Source organism: Buteo buteo, chromosome 6 (assembly GCF_964188355.1).
Source record: "Buteo buteo chromosome 6, bButBut1.hap1.1, whole genome shotgun sequence".
NCBI classification, from domain to species: domain Eukaryota; kingdom Metazoa; phylum Chordata; class Aves; order Accipitriformes; family Accipitridae; genus Buteo; species Buteo buteo.
In genome coordinates, this window is record NC_134176.1 from 13047147 (window position 1) to 13065179 (window position 18033).

At 39.7% G+C, this 18033-nt stretch overlaps 1 protein-coding gene across 2 annotated transcripts in view; it reads right to left on the bottom strand.

Moving 5' to 3' along the window:
- DYNC1H1 (dynein cytoplasmic 1 heavy chain 1) overlaps positions 1-18033 on the bottom strand; it is a 46819-nt gene that overhangs the window by 13746 nt on the left and 15040 nt on the right. For both annotated transcript variants that reach the window (XR_012650671.1, XM_075029817.1), the window contains exons 22-54: positions 17816-17982; positions 16924-17097; positions 16023-16188; positions 15756-15944; positions 15478-15672; positions 14486-14768; positions 14115-14215; positions 12439-12598; positions 11906-12149; positions 11534-11717; positions 10830-11042; positions 10418-10656; positions 10151-10307; positions 9525-9752; positions 9064-9294; positions 8791-8931; positions 8297-8530; positions 7512-7718; positions 7304-7425; positions 6764-6929; positions 6364-6527; positions 5959-6088; positions 5043-5176; positions 4667-4781; positions 4378-4539; positions 4087-4301; positions 3795-3999; positions 3482-3655; positions 3262-3381; positions 3012-3132; positions 2198-2393; positions 1453-1570; positions 366-581 (exon numbers count right to left, since the gene is read on the bottom strand). Coding sequence is in view for 1 of the 2 variants with exons in the window: in XM_075029817.1 (XP_074885918.1) it covers positions 366-581; positions 1453-1570; positions 2198-2393; positions 3012-3132; positions 3262-3381; positions 3482-3655; positions 3795-3999; positions 4087-4301; positions 4378-4539; positions 4667-4781; positions 5043-5176; positions 5959-6088; positions 6364-6527; positions 6764-6929; positions 7304-7425; positions 7512-7718; positions 8297-8530; positions 8791-8931; positions 9064-9294; positions 9525-9752; positions 10151-10307; positions 10418-10656; positions 10830-11042; positions 11534-11717; positions 11906-12149; positions 12439-12598; positions 14115-14215; positions 14486-14768; positions 15478-15672; positions 15756-15944; positions 16023-16188; positions 16924-17097; positions 17816-17982 (5871 nt within the window). In the remaining variant the exon portion in view is untranslated. The remainder of the gene's footprint in view (positions 1-365; positions 582-1452; positions 1571-2197; positions 2394-3011; positions 3133-3261; positions 3382-3481; positions 3656-3794; positions 4000-4086; positions 4302-4377; positions 4540-4666; positions 4782-5042; positions 5177-5958; positions 6089-6363; positions 6528-6763; positions 6930-7303; positions 7426-7511; positions 7719-8296; positions 8531-8790; positions 8932-9063; positions 9295-9524; positions 9753-10150; positions 10308-10417; positions 10657-10829; positions 11043-11533; positions 11718-11905; positions 12150-12438; positions 12599-14114; positions 14216-14485; positions 14769-15477; positions 15673-15755; positions 15945-16022; positions 16189-16923; positions 17098-17815; positions 17983-18033) is intronic.

The window sequence follows — 18033 nt, forward strand, 5'->3', positions numbered from 1 at the left end:
AGTACTAGCATAGTAGTGACGTGCTAATGATTAGATCAAGACATAGAGGAATTCTCCCCATGCCCCCCTCTCCAGTCCAGTTAAGACATTACAATTACACTACACCCATCTGTTTCCAAACACTTTCTACTTATTTTAAGCCTTACGTGAACTGTCTTGTTAATTGACTAGCTACATGGGTTGAGATTTCTAACTCCAGCCAGGTTTCAGTAGCCTAAGAAGCTTCATGACATCCAGAGATGAAACAGACAGCTCAAATGTGCTACACAGAGGAAGCACCTAAGTCCGGTCACAAGTTTGAAGAATGGTTCAGTTTCCAACTGTCAAAAATCAAAGAATGGAAATTACTGATATATAAGTCTTACTTTTGCTTCCACAGCAGCCAAGTCTGCCTTAATAGCTTGAGCCTCCGAAATCAGTACTGCATATTCTTCTTTGTAACGGGCAATACTGGCCTCAAGATCACGAATCATCTGCTCCACTTCATTTGCTTTCTGTTGGTTGTCTTTGGCATCATCCTCCAGCTTCTGCAGTTCATTGCGTAGTGGTTCCACTCTTTTCAACATATCAGCATAGTTCAGCTGTAAACAGTAAATAAGACCTTTTTACTTTCTAAAGTGACATGTGTTAACAAGAACCACAGCATTCAGGTATATACTGTCAACTGCATCTTTTTAAGCTTAGGTACTATGACCTGTGTAAGAATTAATATGCTTAATATACACATTATTAATATACACATTAAATAGCGTATAGCACTGTTTTGCATAAATACTTGACTGTGTGTCTATGCCAGTACTGTGCTAATCTGCCTTTCTTAGTAAAGAATTGAGCATAGCTAAGCCACAGAACAATCAGGATACGGCCTATTGGAAAGATTCAAGCTAAATAGTCTCTCCGCATCATGCCATTCATAGCAGGCACAGTTTTAACAAGCCAAGCATTCTGCTGTATTGAACCAACAGCAAGTAAAACCATTCTTGGATATCTCAGTCTGGGGGCATCTTCCCAAAAGCCTATTCCTTTAGAAAACTAGTCAAGTATTTAAAAGTCTGCCTAAAAGTCCTTGACACAGCTGCCTGTGAGTGTGCCCCACTCTGAGGCAAGACAAAAACTTATGCAGTCTCTATTAAGAGGATTGCATTACATTTTCCAATTGAGAACTGTCCTGTCCTGTAGAATGACACTACATGCAGCAAGGATCTGCTACTGTTTACGGTAAACCTTAAGTTTCTCGGTGCAAAAGCTGTATAACAATTAGCCATTAGTCCTCTGGCACAGTACTACAGAGCCCATGATCACTCATCTGAACCATCTACCGATTTCTTTGAAACAAAATAGTTTGCAATATTTAGTTGAATAGAGGCAAGTTCAGAACCTTTAGACATGGTTATATGTCTTCAGGCTCACTCTTTTTACCTTGTGTTTGTTTCCCCACAGTACTGACTTTACCTGTGCAATTGCCCATTTCACCATAGGTCCACAGGCCAGTGATGCTCTGTTTACAATTTCATAGTTGTAACTTGGATTTGACAGATAGTTTTTCTTCATCTTCTCCCGGATGGCATCACTGCAAGGGAAAAGTTTTTAAAGATAGCATGAGTACACTGTCTGTCAGCACACAGGTGTTCAGTATCCCATTGTCTCACCTGCATTCCACAGCCAACATGAACACTTCCTAGCAGTTTTGCTAACTGGTAGCTGGGATGTTTTAATTAGCTCAAGATGTTTCAGAAATTACAGCTTATGGGTGATAAAAGGCATTTAACAAGATTTTAAGATTAGTCACTCAAAAATTGCTTAACTCTGCTCAGAAGAGTTGGAAGGGAATTCAGATGTCTCTAGTCTGACCTTCCCCTCAGATTCAGAACCAGCTAGGTCAGCCTGGATAAAGCCCTCAGCAACGTGGTCTGTTATTGCTGCAAAACTACTTTCAACTAATAACATGGCTTTGGACAGCAATACACTGCTTTGCAACCATGCCCTGAAGTTACTCAACAGCAGCTGTTTTGTCTCAGTTTGCATGATGTACCTTTGCTTCACTAGTCTGTTTCCTATACCATCTACACATTCACTACATGCAGGAATAAATCAGTCTCAAAAGAAGTGCTACCAAAGCAATTACACAGAGAAAAGTCCAGTTAAGACCCTCCATAGCTTTGTAAATAGTTTATTCATATAAATATGTCACACTTACCTGATTTCCTCAGCAGAGAAGTTAACAATGGTTGGAATGAAGTTCTCTCTCATGATGATAGAACGTATTTGTTTCCAGTCAGTTGTACTTTCACCTAGTAATAGGCAGATGGACTCCAGTGCTAGCTTAACTGCTGCAGGTGGATTAGCCATAGAACGGACCTCTACCAGGTGCTGTTTCTTTATTGACTTCACAGCTAACCAGTGCCAGAAAAATGATGAATGTTGATCGAGAAGAAAACAAACAGTTAGCAAAGTCCATTAAAATACCTTGGATTTGTAAAAATGCTTCAAGATTCTCAAAAGGAATTTGAGGTTATTAGAGAAGCAGATACTAGTGGATAACATTCAAACTACTGTATCACAAGATAAACTTCTGTGAATGTCAACTTGCCAACTGGCCACAGGCAACTTATTCTGCTACCTAAAAATGATTCACTTAAAGCAGCGATTCCTCTATCCAATTTAACAAATGGACAGCTTGACTGTACGCTGCCTGTGCAGCAATAAGGCATCAGTAGCCTTTCTGATTATGAGCTTTCTTTATGAATACACAGACTGAATAAATAACTAGAGCTGGTCTGCCAGAAACTAAGCCACAAGCCATAAAAGGAGTATCAAGTATCAGATCAGTACTACAAACAGCACAAAATCACAGCCCAAAGACTAGGAATTTCTTCAACACTGTTTAGCTCCATGCTAAGAGCCTTCACTTTTGTTAAACAGGACCAACTCAGACCACACCAAAACACATTCCCATAGACTCCAGTTTTAGATCCAAGACTATACTGTGATCTCTTCACATGCTAACATACCATTCTGAGCTTCAATGACAGCAGGCTCCACCTTGTCAAGATCTTCTTTTACACTCATCTGCTTGTCTGCAATGACCTCCTGCTGCTTGTGCAGCTGTTCCTGAATCTCCTGGCTCATGACCTAGAAGGAAATTTCACAGACAAAATACTGCTTTTTAGAAGCTGGAACTTCTTCCAGTGTTTGCTCTGCAGGCTCTGTTTCATAAATAAAAATATTTACTATGCACAGAGATTTAACAAAGATTTTTACCTTTTTCTTCTCAGCTTCCTGCTGATCTTTCACCATCTTTTTCAACTTGTCATTGGCTGCTGCATTCTTCACTTCCAGTTCCTGACTCTTTATTCTTAGGTCACGCCGCAATTCTTCCACCTAAGATAGATTGTAAGATGGGAGAGAGAATTCATATTAAGCACAGAGATATATTTAATCACTCTGGCCTTATAGAGGGCAAAATTTTAAAGATAAGTACCTGATCAACCGTTTCCTTGATTTTTCTAAGACCAACATTCAAATGCATTTGCTGTTCCTCCAATTCACTTCGTTTCTCATTGAACAAGTTGGCATAATGGTTGATGAAGTCTAAATAGTGGCGTGGTGTGATTGCCATGGTTCTGCCTCCTCGTTTTGCCAGACGAGCATTAGCCTTTAGGGAAGAAAAAGTTGTAGATTATGCATTGTTTTTATATCTATTTGGATGCCAAAGATCACACTTTTTAGGAAACCGATGCATGATGCTGTGGCCTAGAGATTAGTGTAAGCTAAGCAGTGTAATAATAACATACCTGATGAAGCGTCTGATGAACAAACACACAACTATTAACAATAGCTTCCCTGTGCGATGGTGGTTGTGGTAGCTTATCATACACAACTGGCATGTAATCGGGCACAATATAATTTGGCTTCTCAAGATCCATTTTGCTTGTGAACTCTTTGCCAACTTGGTACAGCGCCTCAGTTGACCAGTCTCCAAACCAGTTCAAGACACACCTAAAATACAAAGCATTTGTGAAGATGTCCCCCAAAGTACCTTTGTTAACAGTACTTGTAATACGTGTTGGAATATACAGCAATTACCTGTTGAAGAGAGCAGGAGAGGTAGCTGCCCTGTCCTTCAGGCCCTCAGAAGATGGATTCATAGTGAACACAACGTGGAGATTGCGAATAACTTGGCTGGTGAACCATTTGTAGAGTTCCTCATGTGAATCTAACATCAAACCTTCTTTCTGTGCTCCTTCTTTACACTGAGTCATGAGGGTGGCATATTCATCTCCTTCAAAGAGACCAGGAACCTAATTCAAAAGATCGCTTTGTTGTAGCTTATAGTTGTAAAAAGGTGCTTCAAGTATTTATTTAGTATCTTCTTACCTCTCCATTGGCTAGGAGAGTGTTCATTCTCTCCAGGAATCCAGAATCCAACACATTTGACTCATCCATTATAAAAGCTATTTTTTCATTTTTACAGCCAGAACGTCTCAATACTGTCCTAAGGTCTTCATCAAAATCTTCACCTGTATATTTTCTGTGAACCTAGTAAGATTTAACATTGGTTATTAACATTTTGGTTTAGCTTTTAATGGCATATTTTAGCAGTCAATATTTAAGAAATTAAGAGTTTTGACTAACAGGTTTTTTTAAGTTAAACTGGCATACCAACCTTAATTTGGTAGACACTCAAACCGTTCATCCAGGCAACAAATCTTGAGAGGGTTGTTTTCCCTGCTCCACTGACTCCAATAAGCAGCAAGTGACCCTGTGGCTGACGGAAGATTCTGAAAAAGACCATAACCAAGTATGTTTGATAAGTGTTATCAACTTACTAAAGCTTTTCCTTGAACACCTAAACTTCAAGTTAGTACCAAAACTGACACACCTTTCCAGATAGGATCCTGCTATCTGGAGGCCAGCAGTATATAATCTATGGACAAAAATGGGATCATGCTCCATTCTTATTTACTCTGTACTCAGGCTACTGTTTTAGAAAAAGTCTCTAAATACTATTTATACAAGCAGCAACTGAAGTCTCAACTTACCGGTCAATTCTTAACACATGATCCAAGACTTCATTGAACAAAACAAGCGGTACATCAAGTTCTTCTTCATAAAAGACTTTAAGCCTAGCTTTCACATAGTCTCTTAATTCTTCTTGATCCACTGGAATATAATCCTAAAAGAATCAGTCAATACAGTATGGAATTAAAGATTAAGGGAATTTTGCTTAGGGATCAACTTATGAGTAGATGAAAGCAGAACTATTAGAATACTTAAAGTAGCAATCCTCTACAAAAGCTTAAGAATGCTGTACTCATTTAACTTGCACAGGAACACGTCCACAGCCTAGAGTGCCACAGACAGCGGCATGGGCTTTAAACACTGTACCTACCGAACCTACCATAGGTTGTCTGTGCTGCCAGTCACCAAAGAGACTGGGAAGTAGCATGACAGACTTACTCCCCTCCCTCACTCCCCCAATTTATCTGAAACAGCCTTTCCTAGCCACTTGCTATTGGTCACAGAGGTGGGTAGTAGGCTAGATGGACTTTTGCCTTGGCCCAGCAGGATTTCTACAGATTGCCCAGCTGGACCACTCCAGATTGCAAGAAACAGTCCACCATAAAATTTATAATATCAGTATTCTTCAAGGGTCACTGCCTTATCCAAGAGATTCCATAAGCAATAACTGTCAGCAACTTTCTGGGAGTGTTATACTGTTCTTGAGAAATATTACTTAATACTGCCTTCATGTACTGCGGTAGATCTTACAATAGGATCCTTGGCATAACAGCTGTTAACTTTGTGGTAGAGTTCACTTCAGATAATCATAGTAAGAACTTCTTGGAGATCAGTTTAACAAAATGATGGGCACCAATTATCATGTTAATATAGTCATAAGAGCTGCATCACTCAGTTGCTCCCAAACTATTCCCCCCCCCCCAAATTTTTACTTGCCTTTGACAGCCAGTTGCTGTATAAGATAGGTCTGCTCATAGCTTTTTCTTTGTCAATATTGGGGAAGTGTTTCAGAGCAACCATATCAATGTTCTCATCAGTCCAGCGTCTCTCCTCATCTTCTACAAGTCTGGATAAAGAAACAAGTCAGTGACCACAAATCCTCTGTAATGGGAGGATACAATCACATCACATAGCAGGGCTACAACTAAAGTATGTTTCTGCTTTGCACAGATACTACTCCCAAGAGCATCAAGTTAGAGTGTAGGGAAATATTATCATTTGTATTCCAGCTATTTAACATGAAGCACACTTCAGTTTGGTCTTCTAATGAAAATTGGCAAAGAGTGGGAAAAATTAATTTTGAAACATCTTTTTTTCCTCCCCATCTCATGTTGATTTTACCTGTCTTGGAAGAGACGTAAAGCTTCATGGGCCCAAATCCTGATAAGGCCTTCAACTGGTAAGGTTTCTAGTGGTCTTAATGCTTCGAATATACCTCTCACCCATCGAGTCATTTCACGTGGTGAATAGATGTAGTGTGGCTGTGTATCCTGAGTGAATCTCTCCTAAAAATTTACACTTAATTAGTTACTTCATCCCAAAGTTGCACCATATTTTTTACAGGCCTTGGCATTGCAAGATATTACTTTGCTAGCATCACTCAGTGGCTTTTACCAGAACTCAAGTAATTAGTTGAGTTGTACACATATTATCTATATGAAAGGCAAACAATGCATGTTAAATGATTCAGCATAAAAGGAAAACTTCTGATTAGAGCTTGGGGTTGTATTTAACAAGTTACCTGAGACATTGTGTAGAATTCTACCATAGCAGCAGTGAGAGGTTCTGCATACGTGCGAAGTGATGGGATCAGCCTTAGCATTGCACGATTGAATGTTCCATATATCTGAGTAAGTGAAGCTGGTCCAGGATAGTCCACATAAACCACAGGAACATGTCGTAAAAATCTGAAAGGTAAGCATATTACACAGTTCAGAGAGTAAAATTACAGCCTGTACTATTTCCATTATCTTTTGTCAAAATTAAATAACTGCTTGTTTCAAAATTATCAGCAGTAACTGCAGTCGGTTTGATTGCTCCTTAGTGACTCGGACCAAAAAGCATTCTGAAGTATCCACAGAATTTCAGACAGGTTGAGAAGTGTAACAGTGAGTCCACCGGTTGGCTGTCAGGTTAAGAACCAACTAGGAGTTAGTTTAAAAGCAAGGAACACAGTTTCAGCAGAGCTGGTGTTAAACAAGTGTATTAAGAACAGATCACATAGTCAATGCTTCAATTTTGACCCCTATTCTGTTGCTATACAGTTTACTAGATACATTACCTATGTGACAGAGGTTTTCTTCCAGGATCAGTAGGCGGATTACATGCACCAACAAACTGAATTCTCTCCAGTTTCACCCATGTCTGGTCTGATGTACGATAGAATCCTCCATGTTCCACCATCTGGAAATAAAAGTAAAATAAAATCAGTGAACACTGTATTTCCCTGAAAATAACTACAGTATAGTTGGTTACAAAGGAAAACAAACCTGTCTAATGAAGGATATGACTCTCTGTGTGCCATACTTATCCATATCTGGCAAGTTGATTTCATCACAGAACAGCACCAGCCACTTTCCTAACTGAACAGGAGCCAGCACCACTCCATTAGGTGTACGTCTGTACTCACAGTAGTGATCAAAAGTTTTCAAGAGCAGTTCTGGAGTAGTAGCACTAGAAAAGTTGAGTCCAACCACCTTAACAAAACAGTGAAAAGAAATAGTTAACATACACTAAGGTTTGAAAAAGGGTTTATCAAGAGTCCTGAAAACAGGTGTTGGCTTTCTACAGTGGAAGTACATATACCATCTATATTTCAGGTTACTGCCTGTATACCGTTTGCTTCCCACTGCAGGTTCTCCATTTACCACGCAGCAGTGCCTCCTGCCCAACCTTGTCCTTAGAACATCATAGCTTCATGTAACTGTTACTTCACCTAAATACACTGAAGGACAAGAGCTATTCCTAAACATTACCACAGGTTTTAAAATACTAAATGAAGGAATGCTCCTGTATTATTGAAGCGGCAAAGGAAGGAAGTAGCTTTCAGGTTAAGGATCTTGAGACATAAATTTTAGATTCTGCTCAACATAATTTTTTTTTGCTATGTATACACATGACTGACTGAGGTGGAGGTATCACCGAATTCTGGCTAGCAAATAATTTCCATGCTAAATCAAGACTCCTTTAATCTTTAAGAAGATTAAAGACTTGTTACTACTCTGTAATTCACACATACGTGCAGGCATCCATACACACACACTCTCTTGTGTACCTCCATATCAGGCAGAGCTCTGAGAGCACTGAAGAGGGTCATGGTCTTTCCAGAACCTGGTGGGCCACACAGTACTAGAGGTTTGTGTTCTGCCAGCCAAGTATACAGCAATGCTTCATGGCGAACTGTATCTAGGGTTGGTACTACAACATCAGGAGCTGCAACTTTGTGTGTTTCAACTTCAATTTGAGGAACCTTGGATTGCCACGGCACCCATTCACCTGTAATGGACACCTAGGAGCACAAAAACATGATCAGACAATTTAGAAAAGGAATATAGCTCAACCTTAGTTAAAGTATTTTTTTTTAAACCATACAATAGTTTGTAGCATCAAATGTGATGTGTTTATTTAAAGAGGCAGCTTGTTCGCTGAACTGTGAAACTGTAAAATTTAAAATAGTCTAGTGTTTTATTTTCCAGTTTCATCTCCAAAATCTAAAGCAAGCTTCTAGGAACACAAAAGAGCAATACTTCTAGCATAAGAAAGGCTTACCTCATAGTCAATTATAGGTATGTTGGGTGCAGTCGGCAGTGGCACAGTGGTAATTCTCCTGATGTATTCTCCCAGCTCTGCTCTCATTTTCAAACGACTGTCTCCAGAAAGAGACCAGAGTATTGCATAGACCAGGTACCTCTGTAAGAAGCAGCAAAAGCAGCTATTGGTTTTAGAGTAATGGAACAAAACTTAATAAACAGTAAATCAAATCTAGCTGCTATACTGACATGTCAAACACAGCAGTCACTTATAGCAGCATATTGTATTTACCTGGATGTAACGCTCTAGTTGATCTATCTGCATTGGAAAGTCTGGATGATTGGCATTGTACTGGGCTACGTTGCGGCAAGCTTGATGCAACATGGAGAACAGAGAACCAAGACAACGCAAGCGGGTGAGATCCATAATATGCTCCAACTTGAAAGCATGTTCAAGTGCTTTAGTTACCAGGCCATTAGATGTGAAATATGGCTGCATTATTGTTGCAGCATCTCTCTGAATCTGTTGGGGGAGACAAACACTGCTGAAAGCACTTGCTTCTCATTTGATTACCAGGCAGCAGGAAATAATTTTGTTTTAGATGCTTCAGAGTTCAATATTCTTTAAAGAAAAAATATGTAAAGAGGAAGCCAGCTTTTCTATGATAGGCTGTCATAAATTCTAAGTACACCATACTACTTGTGATACAAGCATTCTTACTACATTATCCCATAATGTAATCTAAGTTATACCTGCAACATTGGGGATGCTGCTTCTTCTCCTTCATCTTCTTTGCCCTTTCGCCTTCGCTGAGCTTCCTCCTCACCTTCATCCAGAGGAATGCTTCTCAGTCTGGCCAGGAAGTTATTGAATATCATGTCTGTACTGAGAACATCTTCACTGAACCAGACCATGCCACACCTTGACACAGTAGCCAAGGTGGCATATTTCAGATCCTGTACCTCAAACATGATACGCACCTAAAGAGTAGAAATTTAAAACAAGAGTTTGAAGTAAAAACAAATGAACACAAAACAAAACAAAAAAACTCCCCCCAAAAAACAGACCTTTTAAAATAATTTGTATTTAGACTTTGAATAATCAACAGCAGTATTAAACTATCCTAAGATAAGTTCATCGTTATTGATTTTTACCCTAGACTTTTATATAATCCACAAAGTTTGTCTTACAGGGTCAGAGTAAGTATAACATGAAATGTTTGTTTCCACAAAAGCTCCTAACTCCAGCAAGCCACTACCTGAGATCAGTATTACTCTGCTTGTGATAAGAAAGCAGGACAGCACTAGTATAGATTAAGATAAAAGCAACAAGTTTACAGGACAGCACATAAGCATCATGTAAAAAAATGTAGCATTACATTTGGCGGAAGGCTGAGACGTTCTCCATTTGGCAGAGTCAGCAGTTTGTTGTCATCCAAAACAGAGTTCAAGTTCTCAACCCATTCAGGGTCTACATCACCATCAAAGATAATCCACTGACGTTTTTGTAGTTCACCTCTCACATTGTCTATGATTCTACATTAAAGGAAATATTTATTGCAGTAGAGAACAAAGACTCAGTAAGGCCAGATTATTCATGGCACAAATGTACTGGCCATTTTTAATTTGTGCTATTAAAAACTCACTTTCTTAGGACATGTGTAAACAAGCCATCTGTCCATTCTCTGGTGTTTGGATCTAAAGTACCATAGAGGTGATCTTTACTGATTGCTTTTGGATCTATAATATGAGCAACACCTTCCACACCCTCCAGCCGTTCAAGGGCTTTCAGAAGTACTCTCCAAGCCATGCTCTTTCCACTTCCAGAGGGACCGACCATCATCAATCCATGATTTATCTGTGTAATCTGATACAGCTGAAGAACCTGTGACAGAAGAAATGATGTACCAACTAAGTCTTAATGTCAGTAGTCAATCTAAGCTTCTATGTATTGCTTGCTTAAGACAAAGGAAAAAGCTTTCCACCTTTCACAATAAAAAAATGAAGTTTAGTCTCATACATAAACTTCAATTCCACATTTTCAGTTTTATATTTTACCTTTTCAACCCACATGCCACCAACTTCTTCTCCATCACCATAGGTAAGGTACATTTCCTGACACACTTTCTTAAGCTCCTCTCGCAAGGCTGTCATCTCCCCACGATGATACTGTACTCCAGGGAATACATCAGAAAGGAGACTGAACAGCAAAGGAATGTCTTCTGCAACCAGTTTTGGTACCATAGTTTCACATACACTTTGGATCAGGATCTGCAGAGACAGTCACGTTTTGGTTAAGATTTTTTGTAAAGTTTGCTTTACCAAACGTGCTTGACAAGGAATGCTTTGGTAAATACTTTACTGATGAAGCACCAGACCACAGTGGTCTTGGTAAAAACAACCACTGATGGGGTTTCAACTTTGAAACTACACAATGAATTCCTACTTATTTTCAGTTTATACAACTGTAGTTTTTTATGCCTCTTCACTATGCTTTTGGTATTAACTGCTGAGGAACTGAGCAGCAATAAGCATTATGAATGCACCACCTCATAAGAACAAGTCTTTCACTGTGATTCAGGGACTCCTAAGACATGTTTAACTTTGTGTTTCTAAGCTATCAAATTAGTACCTTTTGTAACTAACATTACTTTGCTTGCAAGGCTTAACCCTAAATGTTAAACACTGCAGGGTTATTTGCTTTGTTCAGTGTGCATCCTGTACTTTATCACAGAAGTGAAGAGTTCATACACACATATTACCTCTTGTTCTGGCAAGTTCTCAGCGATTTCTCCCTCATCAACAACTTCACCACGCTCTTCTTTCTCCCGCTTTATCTTCTGAATCCTCTCCCTCTTCACATTACCTGCACTAACTAGCACACTCTTCAGTGCTCTCAAGCCAAAATCATAGTGACTTTGAGAGGACAGCTGTTCATCACAAAGCCTAAGAAGCAAACCAGACAAAATACAATCTCAACAGGGACCAACACAACACTCGGTAAATGTCACTGTTTACTTGAAATGATTGCTTGAAACGACTGCTGCACAACATGCTTACTGAGTTGCAAAGAAAATTACAGCTTTGAAAAACAAGCTCTATTTTTACTGATTGGAGCCAAACTTGTTACTCACTTGAAGAATGGTACTATCTTATTGGCAAGCACTTCAGCTGTACGGAAGCCTTGGGAGTACAACATGACCTGGGCAATCAACTGACGGTCTGGTTTTGTCATTGCCAAGCTACGGAACAACTTCTTCAAATTGTCAGGCAGATTTGATCTGCCTGCATAGCCAGGATTCATGGTGATGAAGATAGCCATGTCAGGGCTCACTTTCACTTGTTTGTTCAGCAGCTCACAAGTAATTGGTGTTGCAGCTGAAAGGAGAGTGTATTTAGTTACACCTGAATCAGTGATCAATCACCCCGACAACAGAAGTCATACTTTATTCTATTTTAGCTTCCTACAGTAATGGACAGTGGGTCCTCTAGTACTGCAACTCAAATACTCGAATGCAAATTTCTATCAGCTGAAAGTTACTTCAAGTTTTTGATAGAAAGTGGCTTCATCCTTGGATTGTTTGGGAGAAATGTAACTGAGCAACAAAACAGCATAAAGGACACTACAGATGCTGTACAGCACTATTAGGAATGAATGATTACATACTCTTGTCATAGTTGGGGTTGGAATGCTCTCGCAAAGCTTCCTGGATGCACTGAACTTGCTGAGAAACGGCTGAGAGCATACGCTCCTCCAGTCTGTTGAACTCATCAAAGCAGCCCCACGCACCCACTTGGCAAAGTCCCACAAAGATGCGTCCCATTGCCTGCACGTAGAGGGGAAAAGTCACTGAAGTTGCATGATCATTCTTGCCTATGCGTAGGTAAATGGAGCAGAGAAGAGCACTTTATACAATGCATCCAAGACAGGAAGGGGCTGCATTTATATGTAGGTTACCACTTTTGTAGTACTTTGTAGTTATAAAAGGGTTCTAACTGACTTTCAGATGTTCACTGCTTCATAGAATCATAGAAGATGATCATAGCTTCCTATTACTACATACTGTACTGCAGTGTATTCACAAAACAGTCGAGTCCACTGCATGTTTTGTTTGCTGATACCATTAATGCTAGGTGCAGTTCTAGTTCTTTATCACAAGGAGGATACTAGAATTACAAAACATTTCAGAAGAGCAAACTGGATTGCCAGAATATGATAAGGCTTCCATCTAAAGAACAACCTTTAAGGTAGGATTCTGCAAAAGGCAGCATGAGGGAACATGATAGAGGTCTAAAAGCCACTGGTTTAGGATGAATAGGAATCAACTGTTCACTGCCTTTTCCACTACAAGAACTAAGAAATCATTAGAAAAAAACAAAAGAAAGTACTCCTTCATAAAGTGCATAGTAACGCAGTAGAGAATGCTGTAGAAGCAAGTGTGCATGTGGATTTAAGACAAGAAATAGGTATCCAGAAAAAGGTTCACTGGAGCATGAATAAAGTAACCCATTTCAGCTCAAGACCTTCTGATCCTCACAACTGTCAGAGGTATGAAGGGGATTGGGGGCAAGGAAAGAGTATCATGCACTATCTGTGATCTTACTACTCCCTAGGTATATTCTTACACTCACCACTACAGGCCAAATGCTCACTACATGGACCCCTGGTCTGATCAAAATATAGCTGTACAGAAAAAAACCCAAAACAGATGGCCAACCTGGCAGAGTCAATGAAGTATCATGATTCCTTGTCCATGTTTTATATTGTTTTTTATATATATACACCCGACTAAGGTTTTTGTTTTGAGACATTTGCTGTGTTACAGTTTAGAGAGGCACTTCATCTGGTCCTCAGTTTGAAGATATCATTGATTTTGAAATATTTAGGTAAATTTTCTTAGTTTTGAAGAACCTTTCACATGCTGAGGCAAACTTCACAGTTATGTCGCAAAGGATAATTTGGTGATAGTACAGCTACTTCGGCAGTCTCATGCTCCCATCTGTGCTCCATTAAACCAGTACTACCAATGCAAACTAAACAGTTCAAGTTTCTTTCCTAAAGCCAGTCTTAAGCCCCCACCCCATACTTTCTCTTCTTTTCCCTCCATTTGCTGCTATAGAACTACCTGGTCTGAAAAAAAACCAAAACTCGCCCAGCAATGTTCTGCCCCACTTTTGCTTTAGGCATTTTTTGTTACAGAATGTCTATGTGATATGCAGATAGTGGCTCAGTTAAGACTTATAATCATCTTGAAAATAAACACTGCTGGCTGTTTCAGAGTTCTGAAGAGATTCCTACTGCTTGTTAGCAAAGACTGCATTTTTTTAAATCAAACAGCTTACCTGGAAGTCAAATGTTTCATCACAGTTGAAAACCAACACAAAGCGGCCAAGCTGATGTCCAAGAGCCTTAACAGATTCTGTTTTACCAGTACCAGCAGGACCTATTTTTAAAACGGGACAGACATATTTTAGTGTTTGTCATCTGAGGTACCTCTGCCTACCCATGTAATCTGCCAGCATGCTGATTCTGATGGTCCCCAACAAGAAGGTTCAGCGAAACCTAAAACTGTTACAGCTTCCCCCAAAAGACTGTTTTGTTCTTCAATATTAGTTAAAAGTGTTCTGCATGTTTACATTAAAGCTATATATTAGAGAGGATAAGAGTTTATATACATGTCTCAAGTTTTTATTGTACTTCAGTACAAACTTACCAAATGGCGATCCTCCAAGTCTTGCCTCAAGGGCTTGTGTCATTGTCAGGTAGCAGCGGTCAGTAAGAGGAGTCTGTACTAGCTTATCCTGAACACCAAGGTACTCAAAACCATAGTTGAATTTGGCATTTGCCATCTGAATGGAGAGCTGTTGCAACACATCTGTCTGTTTTGGGTCAAAGTAGAACCGCATTTGGCTGAGCCACTCAAAGGACTTGGAGTTGTCGATCTTGCTTTTGATCAGTGATCTTGTAACGTCTCGCTGGTGCACCAACTCAGTGATCTGGAGAATGAAGTAACTCCTTAGACAACAGCAATACAAGCCTCTGCTAATAATGCCAGGAAACCTACAGCTTCTCAGATTAGCATAGTAAATTGCCATCACTTAGAAATCACAATCTACCAACAGTCTCTGCCTTAACATCTGCTGTTACAAAGACAAAACTAACAATGTTGACTGCTCTTGTTAAGGACTTCGCTAGATTTCAGCAAAGCACTCTGGTCTGGTTAGTCTTTTAATCCATTACACTACTGAACTAGGTATTTTACTTGCCAGAAACTACGCAGACAGACAAGCACTCCTAAAACAGAGCAGGTATTTTCCTCTCAAAATCTATAGAAATAACCCAGGTCAATTTTAACTCCCCGCCCCCCCTCAATCCTTATCTACAAACAAAAGCATATACTAATTACAATAATAAGCAGCTTAATGAGTTATTTTATGTTTGAAAGAAGAAATCAGTAACTTCCATATTTGGAAGGGCTAATTTGAAGAGCAATTCAGTGACGTGGTCTATAATATACTATCACACATTAAGCTGATCAGAGTGAAAAACTACCAGCACCTACAGGATCAGCACTTGATGTAGTCGCTTAAATTGCATGAAACTTTTTCCTAGAGGAAAAATAAGTCTTAGATTAACCAGTCTTTTCATTAAACTTTAAAAATCCTTACCTGCAAACCCAGAAGAGGAAAGGAGGTTTTTACTCACCAAGTGCTCCAGTTTCCTTCTGCGAAGAGGTGGCTGCTCCATCAGCACAGAGTCTGCCAGGACATTGAGTGTGACCTCAACATTAGCTAGCACAGAGTGGAGAGGACTGTTGTCTCCAACTCCACCCATACCGTTGAGGGCTGACTCTACGTTCTCAGACCACGCAATCTGGGCTGACAGGACAACAAGCTGAGCCTGTGTAACAAAAATCCTCATCAGATAGTCTTCCTCACTGAAGGGACCGAGCTGCATTATGCTTAGGTGTTCCATATTGATACCTGGTATTTGTCAATCCAAGAGATGTAGACTGCTGGATCAATTGAAGTTGCTTTTCCAAAGATTTCTACTTCAGTAACAGATTCTGCAAGCAATTTAGCAAGGGTCACTCTCATTTCTTTTTCAACAAGAGTGAGCCACTCATTGATCTTGGGATGTTCTGTGATGGAGACAGGTGTTTTGAACAGAACCTGCAAGAATTAGGTTTAAGTCAGCCCGCATTCACTTACATTCAGAATTTTATTTAAAAAGAAACACTGCAGCTGTACCTCCTCTCCTTCACGTGAGGATATCCCAAGAACCACAGAATTATCTTCACTGAGAATAATGCTAGAAACGCCAGCAAACATCTTCTTGAAGTGTTTCTGCAGCTTAGCAACATTTTTGCTGTTTCCAATGATTTCAAGCAAGTCTTCATCACCAACAAAATAAAACCTAGTAATTACATAAAATCAGATCTATATCAGAACTCCTACTATCACTTTTAATTTATTTATGCTTCATAGATGGCCACTATATGGGAGTAATTGACACTCATTTCCCCAACATTGCAAGAGTGCACAAACCATAAATTTTCTAGAAGTACTTCAGTTTTAAGATTAAGTCTCAGTTCATGGGGTCTGTACCATACAAAAGCGTATACATGCTCCATACTGTGGATAGTTTTCTTTACCTACTCATCCCTGAAACATCCACAGTAGAGCTTGGGACTGAATTAAGTCTATTAGGCAGGGAGAAGTCCCACTCAGTACCTCACCTCACCCTTACTCTCACGCTAAGTGACAAACTAGTTGAGGACTAGAGGTAAGTCACAACCAATGACTTAAATACTGGATTCTGACAATTTAGAAACCTTCCTTCAATCAAATGCCAGAATTAAGCAGTTCAAAATAGAACCTGTAAGTTTACAGAAACCAGCTGCAATGGTTCCTTAAGCAATATCTGAATCCTACAACCAGCCACAGATGAGCAAGTAAGGGAAGTTTTAGTCCCACTTCCTGAGAAGCAGCTATAACCGCATTCTGTTTTTAGCCAACAAATATTTGTTATAACATCTAATATATATGCAATACATGAAAATTGGCAGAGGCTTTACAGAACAGTGCATCAATTCTTGCACAGAAACATCAAATTACTTACTTCAAGAGTCAACTAAAATCAACTTCTTACCGAGGGAAAGAGGACCTCTCCCTTTCCAAGTATTCTCCCAGTGCCTTCTGTATCTTCCCAAGCAAGTCTGCCAGTCTCTCTAATGACCTCTGCACACCTTGAATGTTGAGAACGTCCATCACAAGTGGAGATTTGGACACCTTTTTCATGAGTGCCAAAAATTCAGTACTGATGCTGCAAGTAAAATAACACTGTACGTTAGTGCAAATTCAGTAACCATGGGCCTGCAGAACACAAAAGTTATTTGTCTCTAATGACCACTGCCTCTCCATTTGTTGCAGCTGCCCTAGGGAACAAAAGGCTAAATTCCCAAAATAGCTCTTCATCTACCTCAAGTCCACAACAACAAAATCTAACTTCTTTGCAATGTTCAATCCATTAATTCCACTGCTGAAGGTCTACTTTTCTTCATTTCCTGAACAGATGTGTAAATCTGATTCTTTGATCTGACTGGAAGTGTGTGGAATGAATAAGGATGACCAGAGCAACTTAAAGCAGAGGAAGAAAATGACATTTGAAGGATGAGACTAAAGGCTGCAGCAACTGAAATCAGCCTGCTTATTGCACCCACAACAACACCAGAAAAATCCTTGAGGTAGCTGACTGGAACTAGCAAGAAAAACCACCCAGACCCCAATCACCTTCTAAAAATTGTACATCAGCCTGTTTATTATAAATCTTTTCCTGTCATAGTTGTCTACATGCACCTCGTGCTGTATCTGTTTGCTTGATGAACTTATGTCTACAGCAGGGCTGTAATCCAGCTGGACCAGGTAAGAATACAGTTAGTATTTCAACTTGGAGAGTGCTAAACTGAAGTCATGAAGTTGCAGGCCTGTCCACATGGTGCCCCAAGGGAGGCAAGAAAAGAGCAAAACAATTAAAAAGTTACCTCTGGAACCGCTGGGTCTCCACAGGCAGCAAGTGCTTGATGTCTGCGCTGCCGGTAAAGATACCCTCTAGGTAGACCCATCGCCTTTGGACATCTATCCAGACATCAAAGAGTGCCATGATACGGTTCAGCTTATCTTCCCAGCTAAGGGCATCTTCCTCAAACACCTGAAGTTTAAACACTGCATTAATATTCGTTTTAATATTATCAGGAGTTTG